Source organism: Anabrus simplex, chromosome 1 (assembly GCF_040414725.1).
Source record: "Anabrus simplex isolate iqAnaSimp1 chromosome 1, ASM4041472v1, whole genome shotgun sequence".
NCBI lineage: Eukaryota > Metazoa > Arthropoda > Insecta > Orthoptera > Tettigoniidae > Anabrus > Anabrus simplex.
The window spans coordinates 403,877,166-403,897,967 of record NC_090265.1 but is presented as its reverse complement, the minus strand read 5'-3'; the positions used below and the strand labels follow the sequence as shown (position 1 = coordinate 403,897,967).

The following is a 20,802-nucleotide window of genomic DNA, read 5'->3' as shown; positions in this document are numbered from 1 at the left end:
GTTAACACAGTTGAACAATATGCCCATGTTAGCAATCTCGGCACTGGTATGGACTAAGCAACAACATTTTTAATTCATTAATATCTCTGTTATCATAACCATTACGGTTGAACTGTGTAAGATAAAAATGACAGGTAATTGTATTCCCTATAACTTTTGTTATGTAGTGTTTTCGATAGGTCCACTAATAAAATAGGTATTTGAAAATTAAATTTTAGACCTTCCCCTACACTACCATTTGACCAAGGGTGAATAAAGTTGTTTATTGCCTAAACTGTATTAACTTATTCCCTGGCTTAACATACCAGTTTTCATACAATTCTGTTCATCGATTTTCTCACGAAAATCCACGAGTCCACATTAACAAGGAAATTCACTTTTTAATTTTCCCCAATTTATGTATGTATGTACATACGCGCATCATGAGAAAACGGCGGATGAGAAATTAATGAAAATCGATATGTAAAGTCAGGGAATGTGTCACTACAATCTAGGCTATAAATCATTTTATTCACGCTCAGTGAAATGATAGTTGAGGGGAAGACCTAAAATTTAATTTTTAAAATCCTATGTTGTTGGTCCTATTGAAAAGTACTACATATAAAAAGTTATAGAGAATACAATTTCAGATCATTTATTGTTTTATTCAGTCTTACAATACTGACTGTGGTAAGAGTGGTATTTCAGAGTTGGAAGAAAACTAAATGTGAAGGCCTGCAGTGTTGAAAGCTCATAAAATTGATCAACAATAACATTACATTGACCATTGTTGTGATGTTCTTTATCTCTTATGCTGCCACTAATCTTCGATAGATAGATGCTGCGTACCGAGTATAACAGCCTCCCTGAATATTGGCAGCAAATAGCCAGGGAGTTAGATAACTTTCTTCTTTAGCATGCCTTTCCTCTGGTTCATAAATTTTCTGATACTACTGGTACATAACACACTGGTTCATCATAGTATTCCAGCAATTCAATCTGTACTCTGACGCATTGATTTGAATGAAAAGTGTGCGCACTTAACGGCTGTCTGCGGCCTGGTCCTTCCAACTCTGTAACTTTGGACTGTTAGATCGGCAGCATAGTACTGTTCGTTAAAAGTTAGAACGTGTGTGGTGTTTCATTTTATTGTGTATTTCATATGACAGCATTGCTTTAAATCGTGACATTCCTACTGACGTCATTTTAATGACCTATGTTGATTTAAGTTGGGAAAACCACTGAGGATGTAAAAAAGGCAGATGAAGAGTGAGCGTCTGTCATTATAATGAAAATTCCCCAATTTGATTTTGACTGATGGTAGGCCCTGGTAGGCAAGAGGGCCTACCATTACAATGAAAATTCCCTAACCCAGTCTTTACATGAGAAAAGGACATTTGGCGACTTCCCCATCGCGTTTCTGGGGTAACGGTAAGAGCTATGCAATTTCCGTGTGTATGCTACCTAACCTAGAATTCTGTATACAATGTAGAATTCCGTAGCGAAGCACGAGTATATCAGCTAGTACATAAATACAGACAGAGATGACTGTAAATTAAAAATAGCATTTCCTTCTTGCTATCGATCGTGGTGTGGGTTACTGTAGTCATGTTCTAGCTTGTGAACTCATGGACAGAGGCTGAGTGGTCTAGTAAGTGGTACTGAGAGCCGGGATACCAGTTGCTATGGAATGGGAGTGGGCATCCTGGACACATTCTGAGTCATGGCCCACCTTGTGTTTAAGTGGCTAGGACTATACAATCTATGGCCCCTAACTTGTTAGAGGAGAAATCCTCACTGGGACTATGTGTAAGTAAGGGTAGCATCCTGCTTCACAGAAATTTCACTGAGCACACTCAGAACATTTTAAGCAAGCCTCAAACCTTTGGGAGTAATCGAGTCCCACTCACATTTGAGAGGTGAGGGAGTCCTTGGAAACAATTTGGCAAACTAAATGGAATTCGATGGAAAGCTATCAATATTTTTGGGGCTTATAGAAGAAAAAAAGTAGAACTGGCTAAGTCAGCAAAGAGGATGCATCTGGATGTGTTAGGAGTTAATGTTAATATTTAAATAAGGGAAGATAGCGAGGAAGAGATAAGAGATTGTATAGTGTACTTGATGAGTGTTAAAAGGGGACGGGCAGAGTATGGGGTAGGATTGTTCATCAATAACACTATTGGACAAACATAGTTTCTGTTATGCGCGTAAATGAGTGAATGATGTGGGTAGATTTGGTGGTTGGAGGAATTAATACAATTTATGAACTTCATCCTCGCTATTTTCAATTATTCAAATATTATCATTAACTCCTAACACATCCAGATGCATCCTGTTTGCTGACTTAGCCAGTTCTACTTTCTTTCTTCTATAAGCCCCATTAATATTGATAGCTTCCCATCGAATTCCATTTAGTTTGCCAAGTTGTTTGCAAGGAGTCCCTCGCCTCTCAAATGTGAGTGGGACTCCATTATGCCATAGGTTCGAGGCTTGCTTGGAGGAATTAATACGAGAATAGTCTTAGTGTATTCACATGTGGGAGTGCAGATGCGGATAAAATTGACACGTTTTATGAGGCATTGAGTGACCTCGTAGCCGGGTTCAACAGCAAGGATACGGCAGTGCTAATGGGTGATTTCAATGCGAGAGTTGAAAATAGAACTGAAGGATACGAAAGGATGATTGGTAAATGTGGAGAAGATATGGAAGCTAATATGAATGAGAAGTGTTTGCTGGACTTCTGTGCTACTATGGGATTAGTAGTTACAAAAACATTCTTCAAGTATAAGACTATTCACTGCTACGCATGGGAGGGTGAGGCCATCAGATCCATAATAGACTATATCTTAACCGGCATTGAATTCTGGAAATCTCTTAGAAATGTGCAGGTTTTCCAGTGATACAGACCACTATCTGTTATGTAGTGAACTAAGTATCTCTAGGCTTAGGATAGAGAAAGTGAAATCTATCTACAGACGAATAAGGTTAGAAAATATCCAAGACAAAGAAATTAGACAGAAGTAAACGGATGTGATTAGTGGAAAGTTTCAAGTAATGGACAGTAAGCAAGTTCAGGATATGGAAAGAGAATGGGGTGCGGAAGGGGATACTGTAGTAGAAAAAGCAAGGGCATGCCTAGGAACAAATGTGTGTAAAGATAGCAAAAAAGTGATCATCTTGGTAGAATGATGAAGTGAAAGCAGCTTGTAAATGTTAAAGAAGGCATATCAGAAATGGTTCCAAACAGGGACTGATGCAGACAGGCAATTGTACCTAGGTGAAAGAATCAGAGCAAAACAAATAGTTGTTGAATCCAAGAAGAAGTGGGAAGATTTCGGTAATAACCCAGAAAGGCTAGGTCAAGCCGTAGAAAAACCTTTCTGGCCAGTGATAAAGAATTTTAAGAAGGGAGGGGTGGTTGAACTATTCTCGATGAAGTAGAAAGGATGGTAAATAAACTCCATTGTCATAAAGCAGCAGGTATAAATCAGTCAACCAATCATTCAGTACTGATGTGCATTTAGGGCAGTCACCCAGGTGGCAGATTCCCTATCTGTTGTTTTCCTAGCCTTCTCTCAAAACGATTTCAAAGAAATTGGAAAATTATTGAACATCTCCCTTCATAAGTTATTGCAATCCCTAACTCTCCTTCCTATAAACGAATATTTGCCCGAATTTGTCCTTTTGATTCCAAATTTATCTTCTTATTGTGATCTTTCCTACTTTTAAAGACATTACTCAAACCTATTCGTCTTCTAATGCCATTCAGGCCATCTCTCCACTGACAGCTCGGATTATTATGTATTGAATAGGTGGTCTATAATAAAATTATAATAATTTTGTATCATAAGTAGATCTTCAATAAGGACAAGAAATGAAATTTATAACTTGCAATATACCGCTTAGTGGAGCAGCTCGTCTCCTTTCTCCTAAGTCTTTCCAGCCCAGAATTTGCAACATTTTTGTAACTCTACTCTTTTGTCGAAAATCACCCAGAACAAATCGAGCTGCTTTTCTTTGAATTCTTTTCTGTTCTAGAATCAAGTAATTCTGGTGAGGGTCCCATACACTGGAACATTACTCTATTTGGAGTATGCCCTCACCTTTACATCCTTACTACAATCCCTAAACACCCTCATAACCATGTGCAGAGATCTGTGCCCTTTATTTACAATCCCAACCCCAATGAAGATCTTTCCTTATATTAACACCTAGATACTTGCAATGATTCCCATAAGGAACTTTCACCCCATCAACACAGTAATTAAAACTGAGAGGACTTTTCCTATTTGTGAAACTCACAACTACCATCTATTACTTCGGTTTCTCTGTTGAGCTCGTCTGGTTTTACCAGCACCATGTCCAGAATATTCTTGCCTCTAGTTGGTTCCATCACTTTCTGAATCCGCTCTCTTTCCCTTATTAACTTATTTGCCGTTTGTTGGTCATGCTTCCTATTGTTCGCATTACCTTCCCAATTGACATTTGGTAAATTGATATCTACAACATAAGATTGATACTGAAGCCTCCACCTTATCAATACATTTATTTACATACTATCATTCACAGTACTGGTTTCGACCCTTCAAGGGTCATCCTCAGCTGACAATTACAAATATGGTTCTTAAAACATCACAATGGAAAATATTGTACAGTCGTGACTGGTGGAAATCCTCTCCTATTTTTAATTGTTACTTTATGACTATAACAATGTCATTACATTAAGTTTGAGTATGGTACATGTTTTGCCTGGCATTGCAGGCATCATCAGCCATGAATTCTATCTCCAAGTCAGAGCTCTGAGTGGATGCTATATTAGGATTAATCATAGTAAATATTATTTACGTAACAATTGCAATGGAGTGATCAAGCCATCCATGTTTTAAAGTACTAATGTGACGTCCAAATCTTGTTCACATTTAATGGAGATAATATTAACTGTCAACATTCATGAGTTAGTAATGAGAACGGCATGATACATGGGTTTAAACCATCTGTACATTTTTACAACTTATTGGAGATTAACTTGTGCTAGAACTATTCTTAAAAACTATTTTTTACAAAATTTACACTAATGTATACAAACTTATGTTACGATTTGGAACTGAACTGGTCAATCTTGTCTTGAAGTTTCAATGGGATGTCTTACTCATGTCCTGTCGAATGGAGATAATGCTGATACTGATATGGTATTGTAGTCTATTGAAGTCATAGCATTTAAATATTTCTTTTTATATTTGTAGGACATTAAACACGTTCAACTTATATGTTTTTTTTTTTTTGGGAAGGTCTAAATATTTTTTAGTCAACCTCACTTCTAGAAGAATGAGTATCAGTATTAAGAAATCTGTTAGAGAGTTTGATCAAGTTTTGTTAGATAACGGATTATTACATAACTATATAAACTTTTTGTATGTTGTTTTGTTGGAGCTTTTTGAAGTTATTCAGTGTGGATTGAAGAGCAGTTCACTGGTTTCTGGATGTAGTGTGTAGCTGGTGGGTACATTACGTTAGTGTAAATTGTGTAAAAAATAGATTTTAAGAATAGTTCTAGCACAAGTTAATCTCCAATAAGTTGTAAAAATGTACAGATGGTTTAAACCCATGTATCATGCCATTCTCATTACTAACTCATGAATGTTGACAGTTAATATTATCTCCATTGGACTTCACATTAGTACTTTAAAACATGGATGGCTTGATCACTCCATTGCAATTGTTACGTAAATAATATTTACTATGATTAATCCTAATATAGCATCCACTCAGAGCTCTGACTTGGAGATAGAATTCATGGCTGATGATGCCTGCAATGCCAGGCGAAACATGTACCATACTCAAACTTAATGTAATGACATTATTATAGTCATAAAGACTTAACTAGTATTGAATAGGTGGTTTCAATAAATTAATTGTTTAACATTAATAATTGAATTTTCAATAAGGTGAAAATGAAAATAATCACTTGTACAATGTTTTCCATTGTGATGTTTCAAGAACCATATTTGTAATTGTCAGCTGAGGATGACCCTTAAAGGGTCAAAACCGGTACTGTGATTGATAGTATGTAAATAAATGTATTGATAAGGTGGAGGCTTCAGTATCAATCTTATGTTGTAGCTACAATCAATACGGAAATGAAACTTATAGATTATGATGAAATTGATATCTCCCGCTACAATCACATTCGTTTCCATATCATTTCGCACATGGCTGATTATCTTATCAAATAATTCTGAATCTGCAGTCTAATATGTTTCCACTTGAAAATAGGTGCAATGAGTATGGTGTGAAAATTAGCCTTTTCAAGACTAAATACAAGAGAATTGAATGTCAGATTGGGGATATAAAGGTGGAACAGGTAGATAATTTCAAGTCCTAGCATTTAGGGTTTGTGTTCTCCCAGGATGGTACCGGTAATATAGTAAAGGAGATCGCATCAAGGTGCAGTAAAACTAATGCAGCGAGTTTGCAGCTGCGATCAACAGTATTCTGTAAGAAGGAAATCAGCACTGGGATGAAACTATCTTTACATCGGTTTGTTTTCAGACCAACTGTGTTCTACGGGAGTGAAAGCTAAGTGGACTCAGGATATGTTATTCATAAGTTAGAAATAACAGACATGAAAGTAGCGAGAATCATTGTTGGTACAAATAGGTGGGAACAATGGCAGAAGGGTACTCAGAATGTGGAGGTGAAGGATAGCAGGAATGAACTTGATGGGTTAAGCTTTACGCATAAACTGGTTTGGTGGTGGGGTCATGTGAGGCTAATGGAGGAGGGTAGGTTACCTAGGAGAGTAATGGACTCTGTTATGGATGATACGAGAAGTAGAGGGAGACCAAGACGACGATAGTTAGACTCGGTTTCCAACGATTTAAAGATATGAGGTTATAGAACTAAAGAAGACCACAGAACTAGTTACAAATAGAAGATTGTGGCGGTGGTTAATAAATTTGCAGAAACTTGCAGACTGAGCGCTAAAAGGCATAAGAGTTTCTAATGAAGATATATGTATGTGTGCTTCTTCTTTCTGTGGACACTACCGATACGGAAATACCATTCTTTTTAAATGCTGAGCAATGTACAGTCAAAACTCTTATTTTATATTCATAGACTCCATGTATCTTTTTTAATACTGTGTAGGTTTGGCGTTCATTTTTCATTTTGTGTCATTTAGAGAACCAGTGCTTCAGTCACAGCCAGCTTTATTTGACATGCTCTCGAGTATCAAGGGGCATGTATCCAACGAGAAGGTCATAAATATTGTGTACCGGAGCGTGTTGTAAGCCACACATGTATTTGCAGATCACCTTAATTTAACCACTTTAATCATTGCTCATAAATCTGTACTTAGCTAGTGTATATTAATTGTAGTATTCTGATCTGCTGTCCTCATATAACAGATCCCAAGTCATTGTCCTTTGGATACTGTTGCTCTTTATATAATAAATAGATAATAAATTACGGTTCTTAGCCCGACCTATCTTCTTCCTCTTCTTTTTTTTTTTGCTAGTTGCTTTATGGCGCACCGACACAGATAGGTCTTATGGCGACGATGGGATGGAATAGGAAAGATCTAGAAGTTGAAAGGAAGCGGCCGTGACCTTACCATCTATCTTCAACAATGAGCATTGTTAATATCCAACAATAACCATTATTTACCCTAGCACGTTCTTATTTTCTGCTGGAATATGCTTAGCACATAAAAAAATCTGTTTTGAAAAATATTAATTTTTTGTGTCATAACTGCATTCTTTTGTGAATGGGTCAGTAACTATTTGCACAGCGTAAGGGTTAAACATAATCAGAATGTGTTACTGGAGCAAGGAATACAAAATACTTTTTTGAATTATTTCAAGATTAAGAAAATGAGTAAAGAGAGAACATGCAGAATTTAATTTTCTTAAAGCTTTGTTTCTGATACTGTATTATCTTGTTGACACAGGTTGCTAAAGATCGTCTGAACCAGCTTTTAGCTGAAAGAGAGCAATCCCTGAAATTGATGGCAGAAAAGGAACGAGCATTGAAAGAGAAGTACGATGCTACATGCCGTATTTTGAAGGGTGAAAGGGAGGAGGTAATGCAGCAATTTAATGTCATAATTTACTAGACTAAGTTATTGGAAAGTTGTGTGTGAAAACTTTAGCAGATCCTTGTTCTGTCTATGACAGTGATCACATTGTAGCCTATTAAATTTATAATATATTGACTGACTTCTGCTTGGACACCACTTAATTTAACTGCACTCCAGACATTTTATTTTGAATCTCTCATGGTCCATTCTTGTACTGAGATATTTTTACACACAAATGTGGGCTCACAAATTCAACATAAGCATTTGAAATATGCAAAGTTATACCGTTTTTTTAAATCTTAGCGTTGGTTGCAGCACCACTCAGAGCACAGCACGGCTGGTGCAATGACCCTTGGTCACTAGCTGGTATAATGTGCACCTTTTCTCCCCACTACATAGTGGATATTCACATTTATAGCGAGCTGTTTCTAGTGAAGCTACGTGGCATTACATTTGATGTTCAGAATGTTGCCCCTCAGCTGTCAAACATGCCTGATATCTCGTAAACAGGTTTGCAGACACTCAGTGAATCTGAGCCGGGGTAATGTTTGAAATAACTTGTGTAGTGTTCTGTTGTAGTTTTTCTCTTGTGTGAGCGTTGTTGACATACACTTTTCCCTTCAGCATGCCCCATAGGTAATAATCACAGGTATTTAAATTAGGAGATAATTAACCATGCGGTCTTCTAAAACTTCCTGTATTACCTCTGCAGAACGATTAGCAGTGTGTGCCGTCGCATTATCTCACATGAAGTAACTCTTACTCCTTTCTTCTTCTGTCAGCTCTTGAAAGAATGGCCTGAGAATGAGGTCTATATATCGGTCAGCATTTATTGTTTCATGGGAAAATATAGGCCCTATAATTCTGCGAGCACTTCTTGCGCCGCAAATTTCGAACTTTACATTCTGAAGTGGACGGATCTGCAACTGGTGGGGATTTTCTGACTCCAGTAGTGATTCTTTTGACTATTTACATAGCCACCTAGCTGCAACTATGCCTCGTCACTAAAAAGTAACATTTCTGGGTCAACATACCCATCGCGAATGGACTGAAGCAACCAATTACAATAACAAACCCTAGCGAAACTGTCAGATCCTCTTAAATGTTGGACAGTGGTGGGTTTTGTATGGTTTGTCTTTTAACAGTTTTGTTGCTTTGCGGGCAGACGATAATTACACATCCTGTATAGTGAGACGTGACTGGCATTTTGTTGGAGTTCTTTTGAAGAGAGCCCCTATTTCATCAAGCTTTTCCCCTGTGAAAATAGGTTGTCCCCTGCGTATTTTCTTGTTAAGAATGGACCCGGTGGTGCGGAACTTCTTCACTAAATTACATACCGTATTCTTATGGAGAGGGAGGATGCCAGAAAATGCGACACCCTCTAACAGAAGAATGCTGTGCAGAGCACAACACAATGAATAGACGGTGTTCTACTGTATACATCACTCGTTAAACATATAATAACTTTTGTATTTGTACAGAAACTGCGCTAAGACATTGAACACACTATCAATAGGCCTACTACATGTTAAACTAAACTATTGCAATAGTCACCTCAAACGGACATGAAGCAATATATCTCTCGCCAAATGAGTCATCCAGATGTGTTATCACTGTTTCTTGCAAGCTCCCCGGACACTTGATCAAAGCTAAGAAAAAGACCCCATACATATAATTCACTGAAGTGCAATATTAAGGTTTGAGAAAGAAGAGCATGTATGAAAATTTCGTTTTGCTAATATAACATTCTGAATTACAGTTTGTAGTTTCTCTTGTATTTAACACCTTGACTACTTTGCAGTGAATAGATGCACAAATTATTACTTTTGGTTCATTTCTCAGTTAAATTAAATGTCCCTCACAAACTGATTCCTAGCATATAAATGTGCAAATAACTAATTCTTTGTTCTCCCACTGTACTATATGATAATCCTTTAGTCATGAACTCATGATATTAATCAATCAATACTGATCTGCATTTAGGGCAGTCGCCCAGGTGGCAGATTCCCTATCTGTTTTTTCCTAGCCTTTTCTTAAGTGATTTCATTGACATTGGAAATTTATTGAACATCTCCCTTGGTAAGTTATTACATTGTTATATTTACATTACTTGGAGTTTTATCACTTAACCCATTCATATCACAATAGATGGCCACATTGTTGACTGTGGAATCAGATTTAATTTGCCAAACAGTAGTTTGAGCATACCTGTCACATAAAAACATGCATAAAATACTAGCTAATTAACATAATTCTCTCAGATTTTGTATTCATGCCATTAAAAGTTATAACTTACCCATACTTCGTTCCTTGAATGACTTCTGGCTGCGATACAAATGTTTCATTTGAAAAAATTTCAAAAAGAGTGGATCTGTGTACTCTAAAACATTGCAAGTTTGGACGGTGGGAAGAAGCTAAATTTGTTGCAAGTATTTTTGAAACACCGCAGTATCCATGAAATAGATATATATCAAGATTACTATATTTATTCTCCAATTTCCAATCACAACGATTCTTTTGTATCACAGGCAGTGCATGTTTGGAAGGCCATGGCGTGGCACTTTCACTCTCACTTTCTTCAATGCTCTTCTCAATCAAATAACTTTCACCGTTGTTGTCACTACCCTCGAAGTTGGATTCATTTTCCAAAACGTCATTATTGCCATAATCGCCGTCTAAAGCACTGTCTACAAGCGCTTTCAAGCTCTCGTCGTCATTACTGCAATACTGGTTCTACTGTGTAATGAATACTGAATACCAATGAAAATAAACTGTTCTTCAACAACACCAGTGTCATACAGAAATACAGACAGGGTTGTTTACCAACAGTACATGCGTCTAGTTCCTTACAATATGTATGGTGAGAACTTATATTGCAAATGGAGTCTAATATACAAAGATAAGTGAGACACTGTGTCATGGAAAAATGCCATGGGTAGTTGTTAGGTCCGCCCTGTCAATATTTATTGTAAACTCGTTTGTTTACACAATTGATATTCGTATGTGTTTCGAGAGATGACCACTCTCTTCATCAGCGAAATTCCTTGTTCTAAGATACATTAACCTAATTTACACTAAAACACACAGTTAAAAACATCACTATTTTTTTTTTTTTTGCACATACTAAACAGTTTCCTTTATGATGTTTGTCTAAATTGCATTAAAAGTAATCAAAGCGAATGGTTGGCTCAAGAACTACAAGGCAGCAGGGGAGAATCAACTGGTTGCAGAGCTGTGGAGGCATGCAAATAAACAAACACTTCAAAGCCTCCACAAACACATCATAGACATCTGAAATTCTGAAAAACTGCCTGAAGAATGGAACACAGCTATAATTCATCAAGTACACAAAAAGGATGATAGATTGAATCCAAATGATTACTGGGGGATTTCTTTACGTGATGTCACCTATAAGATCCTGTCTAGAATTATCCTAACAAGAATTTAGGAACAACTCGACCAAGAACTTTGAGAATATCGGGGAGGATTTCGACCTGAAAAAAGTTGTCCAGATCAAGTCATGATTCTTAAGTGGATCATGAACGAGAAGGGTGGCTGGAGAATTAGGACCAACAAAGAGATGTATGAACTCTATAAGAATCCGTAAATAACTGCAGAAATAACGATTAGAAGATTGCGATGGTTGGGACATGTGCAGCGAATGGAGGAACAGCGAGTGCCAAGGAAGATGTTAGTCACCAAGCCCGAGGGAAGCTGCTCAGTGGGACAACCAAGATTACGTTGGCTGGACGATGTAGAGGCGGACTTGTGAAGACTAGGAATACGGAACTGGAGAAGGCTGGCCGCTTCGAGAGATGACTGGAAGAGACAAGTGATCGACAAGGCCCAGGTTCTTCAAGGACTGTGGGATAAGTAAAGTAAGTTGATCATGAAACATCAAAGAGTGAGAAACAAAAAGTTAGTAATCACTTTTGTTGACTTCAAGAAAGTGTATGACAATATCCATTGTGAGTCGTTACTTAAAATCCTCAAGGAATTTGGACTACACCAGAAACTTATCAATCTTATTGGAATTACCACTGAGAACACTAAATCAAAAGTTAAATTCAGAGGGGAGTTGTCTGAATCATTTGAAATCCGGACTGGACTTCGACAGGGTGACGGTCTCTCACCATTATTATTTAACTGCACGCTGGAGAAAATAATGCGAGAGTGGACTAAGAAATGCCAAACAAACATCAAGATTGGCAAAAGTATCAAACTCAATTGCCTGGCATTTTCAGATGACCTTGCGCTGCTCGCAAATAGTGTGGAAGAGGCTAAACACCAAATTGAAGAACTTGAAAAAAATAGCAGCAAAAGTCGGACTACAAATCTCATTTGAAAAGACGGAAATGATGCCATCCTTCAAGGTTGAAACACCAACTATAACACTGAATAATAACAAACAAATTAGGATTGTAAATAAATTCAAGTATCTTGAGGAGATTATTACTTGGAACTTAAACGAGAAAGTATCAGTAGAAAATAGAACAACTGAATTGAAACAAGCACAATGTATCACTTGGCCAACCTACAAGAAGAAATCTCTCTTGATAAATGCAAAATTCAAACACTACAACTCCGTTATTAAACCTGAAGCAACCTATACTAGAGAAACACTATTTGAACACCAAATCAACAACAGATAAATTACAGAAGACAGAAAGAAAGATGCTTAGAACAATCATAAACAAAAAACACCAAGTAGATGGACAATAGCGATGATTACCTAATGAAGCTGTATACGCGGAAACTGAGTCAATAATAGACACACTGCAGAAGAGGAGGGTTGCATTTTTCTGCCACATAACAAGATTACCAGAAACCAGGGTACTGAAACATCTTTTCAACTACTTTTGGAAAAGTAAAACCAAGAATAATTGGTTCAAAGAAGTCCAAGATGATTTAGATGAGTTAGGCTTGACTATGCAGCAAATTGAAGACCGAGAAGAGAAGAGGATCCTGAGAAACAGAGACTTGAGACTTAAACTAAAAACTTTTACACACAAACGCTACACCATAACTGGAGCCCTGGTCTGTAAGGATCTATTTTACATCGGTGTATATAACATCTGACTTTGATTGAAGATTGTAATTTATGGTAGTCACCAAAACTGAGGTGTATGACCATGTTATACACACCGATGTTAAATCAAGATTGTTATGGTTTGCAATTATGACTGTCGATCTGCTCATCACTGTCAAGATCACTACACAGACTTATTTGGAGAGGTTTTTTTGAGTGTTCTTATCTAGAGCTCATGTTTTTAGACAGATTCAGGTGTTTACATGTTTTTATGCACGAATGATTATGACGGCTGATGACCGAAAAGGTCGATACTAGTACCAAAATAAAAAATAGGGATATAACTGATACTAAGAGATAGTTGTATTCACATGTGTTTGTATTGAATAGGTGGACCACTTAGAACCAAATCCTATGTAATTGGTGTCAATTCGGATCAAAAATGAAACTTACAGCATATGATTTGTTCAACAAGTTATGTATCATGAGGCAACTCATCCTAAAGATGTTTTAAGAGGCAGAAAGCCCATAACTTTGTGGAGGATGAGATCTTCTTAGTAGGATTTTTAACAGCAAGACAATAGATGTTAATTGTTTTAATTTTGACTTCATCCAAGAGATCAATCGTGCATTTTATTATGAACCTTTGAAGTGCTTCCTCAACATTAAGGACAAACATAACAGCTTTTAATGCAGTTTAGACAAGCATTATAAAAGAAACATTTTATTGTGCGAGTGTTTAAAAAAAAAAAATTACATGTTACATTATTTATATTTTTAGTGTAATTTAAGTTAAGGAATTTTGGCATATGATGTCAGATTCGCTGATGAAAAGAGTGGCCATCTTTCGAAACAAGTACGAATTATAATTGTGTAAATATTGACAGGGCGGACCTAACAGCAGCCCATGTCATTTTCTCGTGAGTTTAGTCAATACAGACCAATCGAGGACCAAAAATGGTCCAATTTATTGAGACTACGTCATTGCGAGCTGAGCTCGTAATTTGATTCATGCGCGAAAACACCGTGTGCGACCACAGCTCATCAAATGATGCGAACGGGTTAATTTGTCCTTACTTTACATTTTTTAAACTGTTTTACTGCCTGCTGGGCTGAGTGGCTTAGATGGTTGAAATGCTGGCCTTCTGATCCCAACTTGGCATATTCGATCCCGACTCAGTTCGGTGGTATTTGAAGGGGCTCAAATACATCAGCCTCATGTTGGTAGATTTACTGGCATGTAAAAAAATTCCTGCGGAACTAAATTCTGACACCTCTATGCCTCCGAAAACCATAGAAGTAACAGTAAAACCTTGTTAAGACGTTTCTGCAGGAGACATTGAAAAAGAATGTGTGTTGAGCGAGAAAATGTATTACTGAATACACAAATAACAACTATCCTACAGGGATATGGAACCACTAGATACGATTTTTTCCGACATGACGGCATTTAATGTATATACTTGTATTGTATATACTTGTAATGACGACATTTTAAGTCGTGTATACGCAGGTACAGTGAAAACTATACCTACCATTTCTAAAGATGAGAGGAGAATATTAAAAGTGTGGAAAATATGAGAGAACAAATATGAAACTGTTGCACTGAAAGGTGTGGGGGGAAAAGGACAACAAATACGAAAACATTTGCTTGGGGGCTTGTGAAAATATCAAGTATTATTGCAGATCATACTCTTTCTAAAACAAGTGGTAGTAGAAGCCTTTTATTTCGGACCAGTGGGTTACTAAACATTTTTTTCTGGTCTCACTCTTAGACAATAAATTGAAGGTTTCACTCGACTGTGTGCAGCCTGAGACTGTTGCTGCGATTTTGAACGACAAAACTTCAGTTCGACTCACTCGAATTGTTGTATGTCCGGCGCTCCCTTTCTCGCTCCACCAGCCAGCTGCAAGCGCGCCTGTGTATCATTCTGCTAGCTTCGACGCGCAGCTCCCAGTGCGCGTGCCTGACCATCGAGTGTACTATAAATAGGAGCTCCCCGCCTGCTCAATCGCCCACTTGCCCGGTGTCCAGCTCCAGAATACACCCTACGTCGAGCACGGAGGCTACTCCTCTTGAAAATGTGCTTCGACCAGGTGGACTGAATTTCTGGCAGCACGAGGTTTCACCTCTGGTCACCGCTCCCTTACCTGTTTCCGCTGCCTATGTTCCGTAATTCTTTTACAAGCCATTTTCATTCCCTAATGTACGCAAGCTCCCTTAGTTTCGCTAGGTGGAATTTCTTCAATCAATTGAACTTGCTTTTTAGGAATTCAGGCACTTCAACAAACAAGGACTCTCAAAGACATTCATGTTAGTGTGCCAGATAGTTCTCGACTATCAACGTGTCAATTCACGAAGACTATCTTTTCAAGATAGAAGTGTATATAAAGACTGTAAACCTGTACATATTGTATAAAGACAGACTTTTCTCAAGATTCAATATTCCTTTTTGCTTCAAAATAAATTTCAGTTATTTGTGTAAATATCATAAAGTGAAGCAATAAAAGTTGTGTTCTGTAAATTTCAACCTTGGTTACAACACAACTCTATGGCGACGAGGTAAAAACGCAACAACCTACAATTCTTCGACCCCAGTTGCCAACTCTATAGCGACGAGGTAAAAAGCAACAAACTACACGTCATCAGCCCCAATCGCCAACTCTATAGCAACGAGGTAAACACGATACTACAATTCAACGGGCCCAGTTGTCCACTCTACGGCGACGTGCTAAACAACAACGACACTCCAACCAGTTCTGACACACAGCTTACCTTACTCATTCTTGCACGCATCTCGCAATGGCTACTGCGGAACAGCTCGCTACGGTCTTCCAAGCCTTACAGCAGCAACAACAACAGTTTATGCAACAACAACAGGCAGCATTAATTCAGGCTATTCAAGCTATTTCTGTCTCTACACAGCCATCAGCTATTCCTCCGTTCTCTGCTTTTGATCCAGCTAAGGAAGAATGGTCAGTTTATTTAGCCCGTTTACAACAGCATTTCATCTGCCATTCTGTCACAGATGATCAACGCCGCCGCGCACTATTTCTTAGTTCGGTTGGCAATGCTACGTGTGAATTGCTACGTAAATTAAGTCCGGAAGAACACTTATCTGAGGTACCCTTCACGCAGCTCTTGGCCCGTCTCACGGAACACTATGCCAAAGCTCCTCACATAGTGGCTGCTCGCTATAAATTTTTTCAGAGTAGAAAGCAACCCCATCAGACACATACTGAATGGATAACTGAATTGCGTGGTCTAGCTAAACCCTGCCAGTTCATCTGCTCCAAGGACGGTTGTGGTTCATCCTACACTGATTCTCTCATTCGGGACATGATAATTTTACATACTCCTGAAGACAAAATACGTTTTGACGCTGTCAAGCAGAGTAACCCTTCTTTAGAAGACGTCCAGCGTATTGCTACGGTTTATGAGCTTACTACCAAGACTGCCGCAGCCATAGCTTCTCCACACGAAGTTGCACAAGTCTCGCCTCAGGCCCGCAAGTCCTCTGCTACAGTGAACCGTACGGATAAGGCGCTCTCCACCAAGCATTCTCGCCAGGTTCCCTCTCGTCATGCTACACGGAAGCCCAATTCTAAAAGCACCTCGAAACTCCTGCCTTCCTGCCGAGGTTGTTTCAAGCATCATGAACGTCGTGACTGTCGTTTTTTCAAAGCTACTTGTGAACGATGTAATAAACTTGGACACATTAAGACTGTCTGTCAAAGTTCGCTCCGCTCTGCTAAGACTACTGCAGCACGCCAGAAGCATATACAGCCCCGCCAAGACATGGAAGTTGATCAGATCAATCTTATTCTTCCCACAAAGGATTCTCACAAAATCATCATTCCTCTCTCATTCTCTGATCGATCTGTCGATTTTCAATTAGACACTGGATCACCTGTCTCTATTATTAACCTGACTACCTACCACGACTTAGGTTCACCTTCATGCTCTCCAGCTGACATCCAGCTCGTGACATTTAACAAGAAGAAAATTGACATCAAAGGTCAAATCAAGCTTCAGGCTAGTTATAAAGGAATTCAGAAAGCCATTCCTCTTCTCGTAGTTAACAACTACACTGCATCAAACATTATGGGCATGGATCTATTTAACTTATTTGGTTTCCAGATACATGACAACATTAACGTCGTATCTACATTGCATCCTACTTCTGACGTTACCGCTCTCCTAGCGCAGTTTCCTGAAGTCTTCGACTCTCAGCTCGGAACAGCAAAAGACTATACAGCTCACATACAGCTGAAATCCGGAGCTAAGCCTCGCTTCTTCAAAGCTCGTCCAGTACCCCTCGCACTTCAAGACCAGGTCACGAAAGAATTAGAAAGATGGATACAAACTGGAATTGTTGTACCAGTTACTTCTAGTCAATGGGCTACTCCACTCGTGGTAATCAAGAAACCTGATGGTAATGTTCGACTTTGTGGCGATTTTCGATCTACAGTCAACGCACAACTCGACACAGATATCTTTCCTATTCCACGTCCAGAAGACTTATTCCGTCGTCTCTCTGGTGGACAATTCTTCTCTCGAGTTGATCTTAAAGAAGCATATCTCCAGCTACTTTTAGACGAAGAATCTAAGAAATTTCTCACACTCAACACTCCTCTCGGACTGCTACAGCTCCAGCGGCTCCCCTTCGGTGTTTCATCCTCAGCGGCTATTTTTCAGCGCTATTTGGCTCAACTCACCGCTTCTATTCCCGGTTGTGCTAACTACCTGGATGATATTATTGTTACTGGAAAAGATCATCAGGAACATCTAACCAATCTACGCCTCCTTCTCCAGAAATTGAAAGACAATGGCCTACGAGCGAATCTCGCTAAATGTACCTTCTTTCAGCCTCAAGTTCACTACCTAGGACATATACTTGATAAGAATGGAATTCGTCCTAGTACACAGAATGTCTCAGCGATAGTAAACATGCCAGCACCTCAGAACCTCAAGCAGCTTCAGTCCTTCATAGGCAAAGCGAACTATTATAATAAGTTCATTCCACGCTTCGCTACAGTGGCAGCTCCATTAAACGCTCTACGTAAAAAAGGTGTTAAGTTTCAGTGGACTCCGCAATGCCAACAGGCATGGAAAACAATCAACAACGCCTTAATTCAAGCTATACAACTCACTCATTTTCAGCCCGACAAGATCATCACGCTAGCTACTGACGCTTCAGACTACGGTGTCGGTGCCGTTCTCTCCCAGAAGGATCGTCATGGACAAGAACGCCCCATCGCCTTCGCTTCGAAAACACTTAATGACCATCAACGTCGATACTCACAGATAGAGAAAGAAGCTTTAGCCATCATCTTTGGTATTCGCCGTTTCAATGAATATCTCTATGGCAACCATTTCCTGATCATTACCGATCATAAGCCTCTCGTACACTTATTCCATCCTGGTAATAAGATCCCAGAGAATTCCCTCAGAAAGCTTCAAAGATGGTCCATGTTCCTTTCTGATTATTCCTATCAGATTGTATATCGAGCCACGTCCCAGCATTGTAATGCTGATGCCCTCTCCCGCTTACCCGTTGGTCCTGATACTGCCTTCGATTCTCAAGAATCTGAATGTCTTCAGTTGGACATAGAACTTGAAGATACTGTATCCAGTTTTCCTATTGATGCTACCTGCATAGCTAAAGCTACGGATAAGGACAGTACACTTGCTACTGTACGTACTTACATCCGCAACGGTTGGCCTCTTCAGAGCACACTTCCTGCCCATCTGGCACCTTATCATCGTATGCAGCATCGTCTCACGACTCGTGCCGGAGTTGTATTACTAGAAGCAGGCACCATCTTCCGAGTGGTTATCCCACTTAGCCTACAGAAACAAGTTCTCGAATTATTACACCAAAGCCATTGGGGTATCTCCAGAACAAAGCAACTCGCCCGTCAACACTGCTACTGGCCCGGTATTGATGCCGCCATCGAAAAGCTAATACGTCATTGTGAGCAATGTCAAACGAATCAGAACGCCCCGTCTTCTGATCTCGCTTCATGGCCTCCTGCTACTACTCCATGGGAACGAGTTCACATCGATTTCGCAGGTCCTTTCCTCAATTCCATGTGGTTAATAGTCATCGATTCACTGTCAAACTTTCCATATGTCGTGGATATGCATTCGACTACTACAACCGAAGCTACCATTCGTGCTCTCCAGAAAATCTTTACTACAGAAGGTTTACCGCAAGTACTCATTTCGGACAACGGACCTCAATTTACAGCTACTGCTTTTCAGAACTTTTGTACACATAATGGCATTCGTCATATCCTAGCACCACCTTTTCACCCTCAATCTAATGGTGAAGCTGAACGCTTCGTACAAACATTTAAAAGAAGTATGAAGAAAGCTGTCTCTTCAGGCTTAAATAAAGACCAAGCCTTGCTCCAACTCTTAAACAACTACAGAACTCTACCCGGCGCTGATAATATCACTCCTGCACAGAAGCTCCATGGACGACCTCACAGAACTTTACTTTCTCTGTTACAGCCTCTTCCGGCCCAGCATAAGACATCACCAACGAAGTTCTCCCTCAACGACAAGGTCTACACCAGGACATTCAAATCCAACCCACTCTGGATACCTGGAGTCATCTGCAGATCTTTGGGTCATCGTCTATACGAGATACAGACTACGGAGAAACGTATCTGCCGCCATCAAGATCAGATACGTCTGCGCTACCGCCCCTGTCCAGCTATTGATGCTATTGCTAAACCAACTAAATCTATTGCTGAACGCGCTTTAGATCATTTAATAACAATGGGTTCCTTTCAGGACGAGACAGCGCCACTCCGCCCAGTTCCAGCTCCGGACAATACAACAGAGAAATCAGCAGCTCCGCCCCAGCATCGCAGTCGCCGCCAGCGCCGCCGCCGTTTCACGCCGTACCGGCGTATTTAGGAGGGGAGGGTGTTGTATGTCCGGCGCTCCCTTTCTCGCTCCACCAGCCAGCTGCAAGCGCGCCTGTGTATCATTCTGCTAGCTTCGACGCGCAGCTCCCAGTGCGCGTGCCTGACCATCGAGTGTACTATAAATAGGAGCTCCCCGCCTGCTCAATCGCCCACTTGCCCGGTGTCCAGCTCCAGAATACACCCTACGTCGAGCACGGAGGCTACTCCTCTTGAAAATGTGCTTCGACCAGGTGGACTGAATTTCTGGCAGCACGAGGTTTCACCTCTGGTCACCGCTCCCTTACCTGTTTCCGCTGCCTATGTTCCGTAATTCTTTTACAAGCCATTTTCATTCCCTAATGTACGCAAGCTCCCTTAGTTTCGCTAGGTGGAATTTCTTCAATCAATTGAACTTGCTTTTTAGGAATTCAGGCACTTCAACAAACAAGGACTCTCAAAGACATTCATGTTAGTGTGCCAGATAGTTCTCGACTATCAACGTGTCAATTCACGAAGACTATCTTTTCAAGATAGAAGTGTATATAAAGACTGTAAACCTGTACATATTGTATAAAGACAGACTTTTCTCAAGATTCAATATTCCTTTTTGCTTCAAAATAAATTTCAGTTATTTGTGTAAATATCATAAAGTGAAGCAATAAAAGTTGTGTTCTGTAAATTTCAACCTTGGTTACAACACGAATGATCGACATTTTCGCTGCCTCTACACACTTAAAGATTTGTGTGCGAGTCCACTTTCTGATAGATTTTAATTTTGTCTTCATTAGTAAGGAAT

The 20,802-nt window shown here is 39.4% G+C and overlaps 1 protein-coding gene across 7 annotated transcripts in view; it reads left to right on the top strand.

The window, feature by feature from the left end:
- The window catches only part of LOC136856852 (afadin- and alpha-actinin-binding protein A), a 195,056-nt gene that overhangs the window by 26,669 nt on the left and 147,585 nt on the right, over window positions 1-20,802 (top strand). For all 7 annotated transcript variants that reach the window (XM_067135046.2, XM_067135041.2, XM_067135043.2 and 4 more), the window contains one exon: window positions 7,928-8,059. In XM_067135046.2, the coding sequence (XP_066991147.2) occupies window positions 7,928-8,059 (132 nt within the window). The remainder of the gene's footprint in view (window positions 1-7,927; window positions 8,060-20,802) is intronic.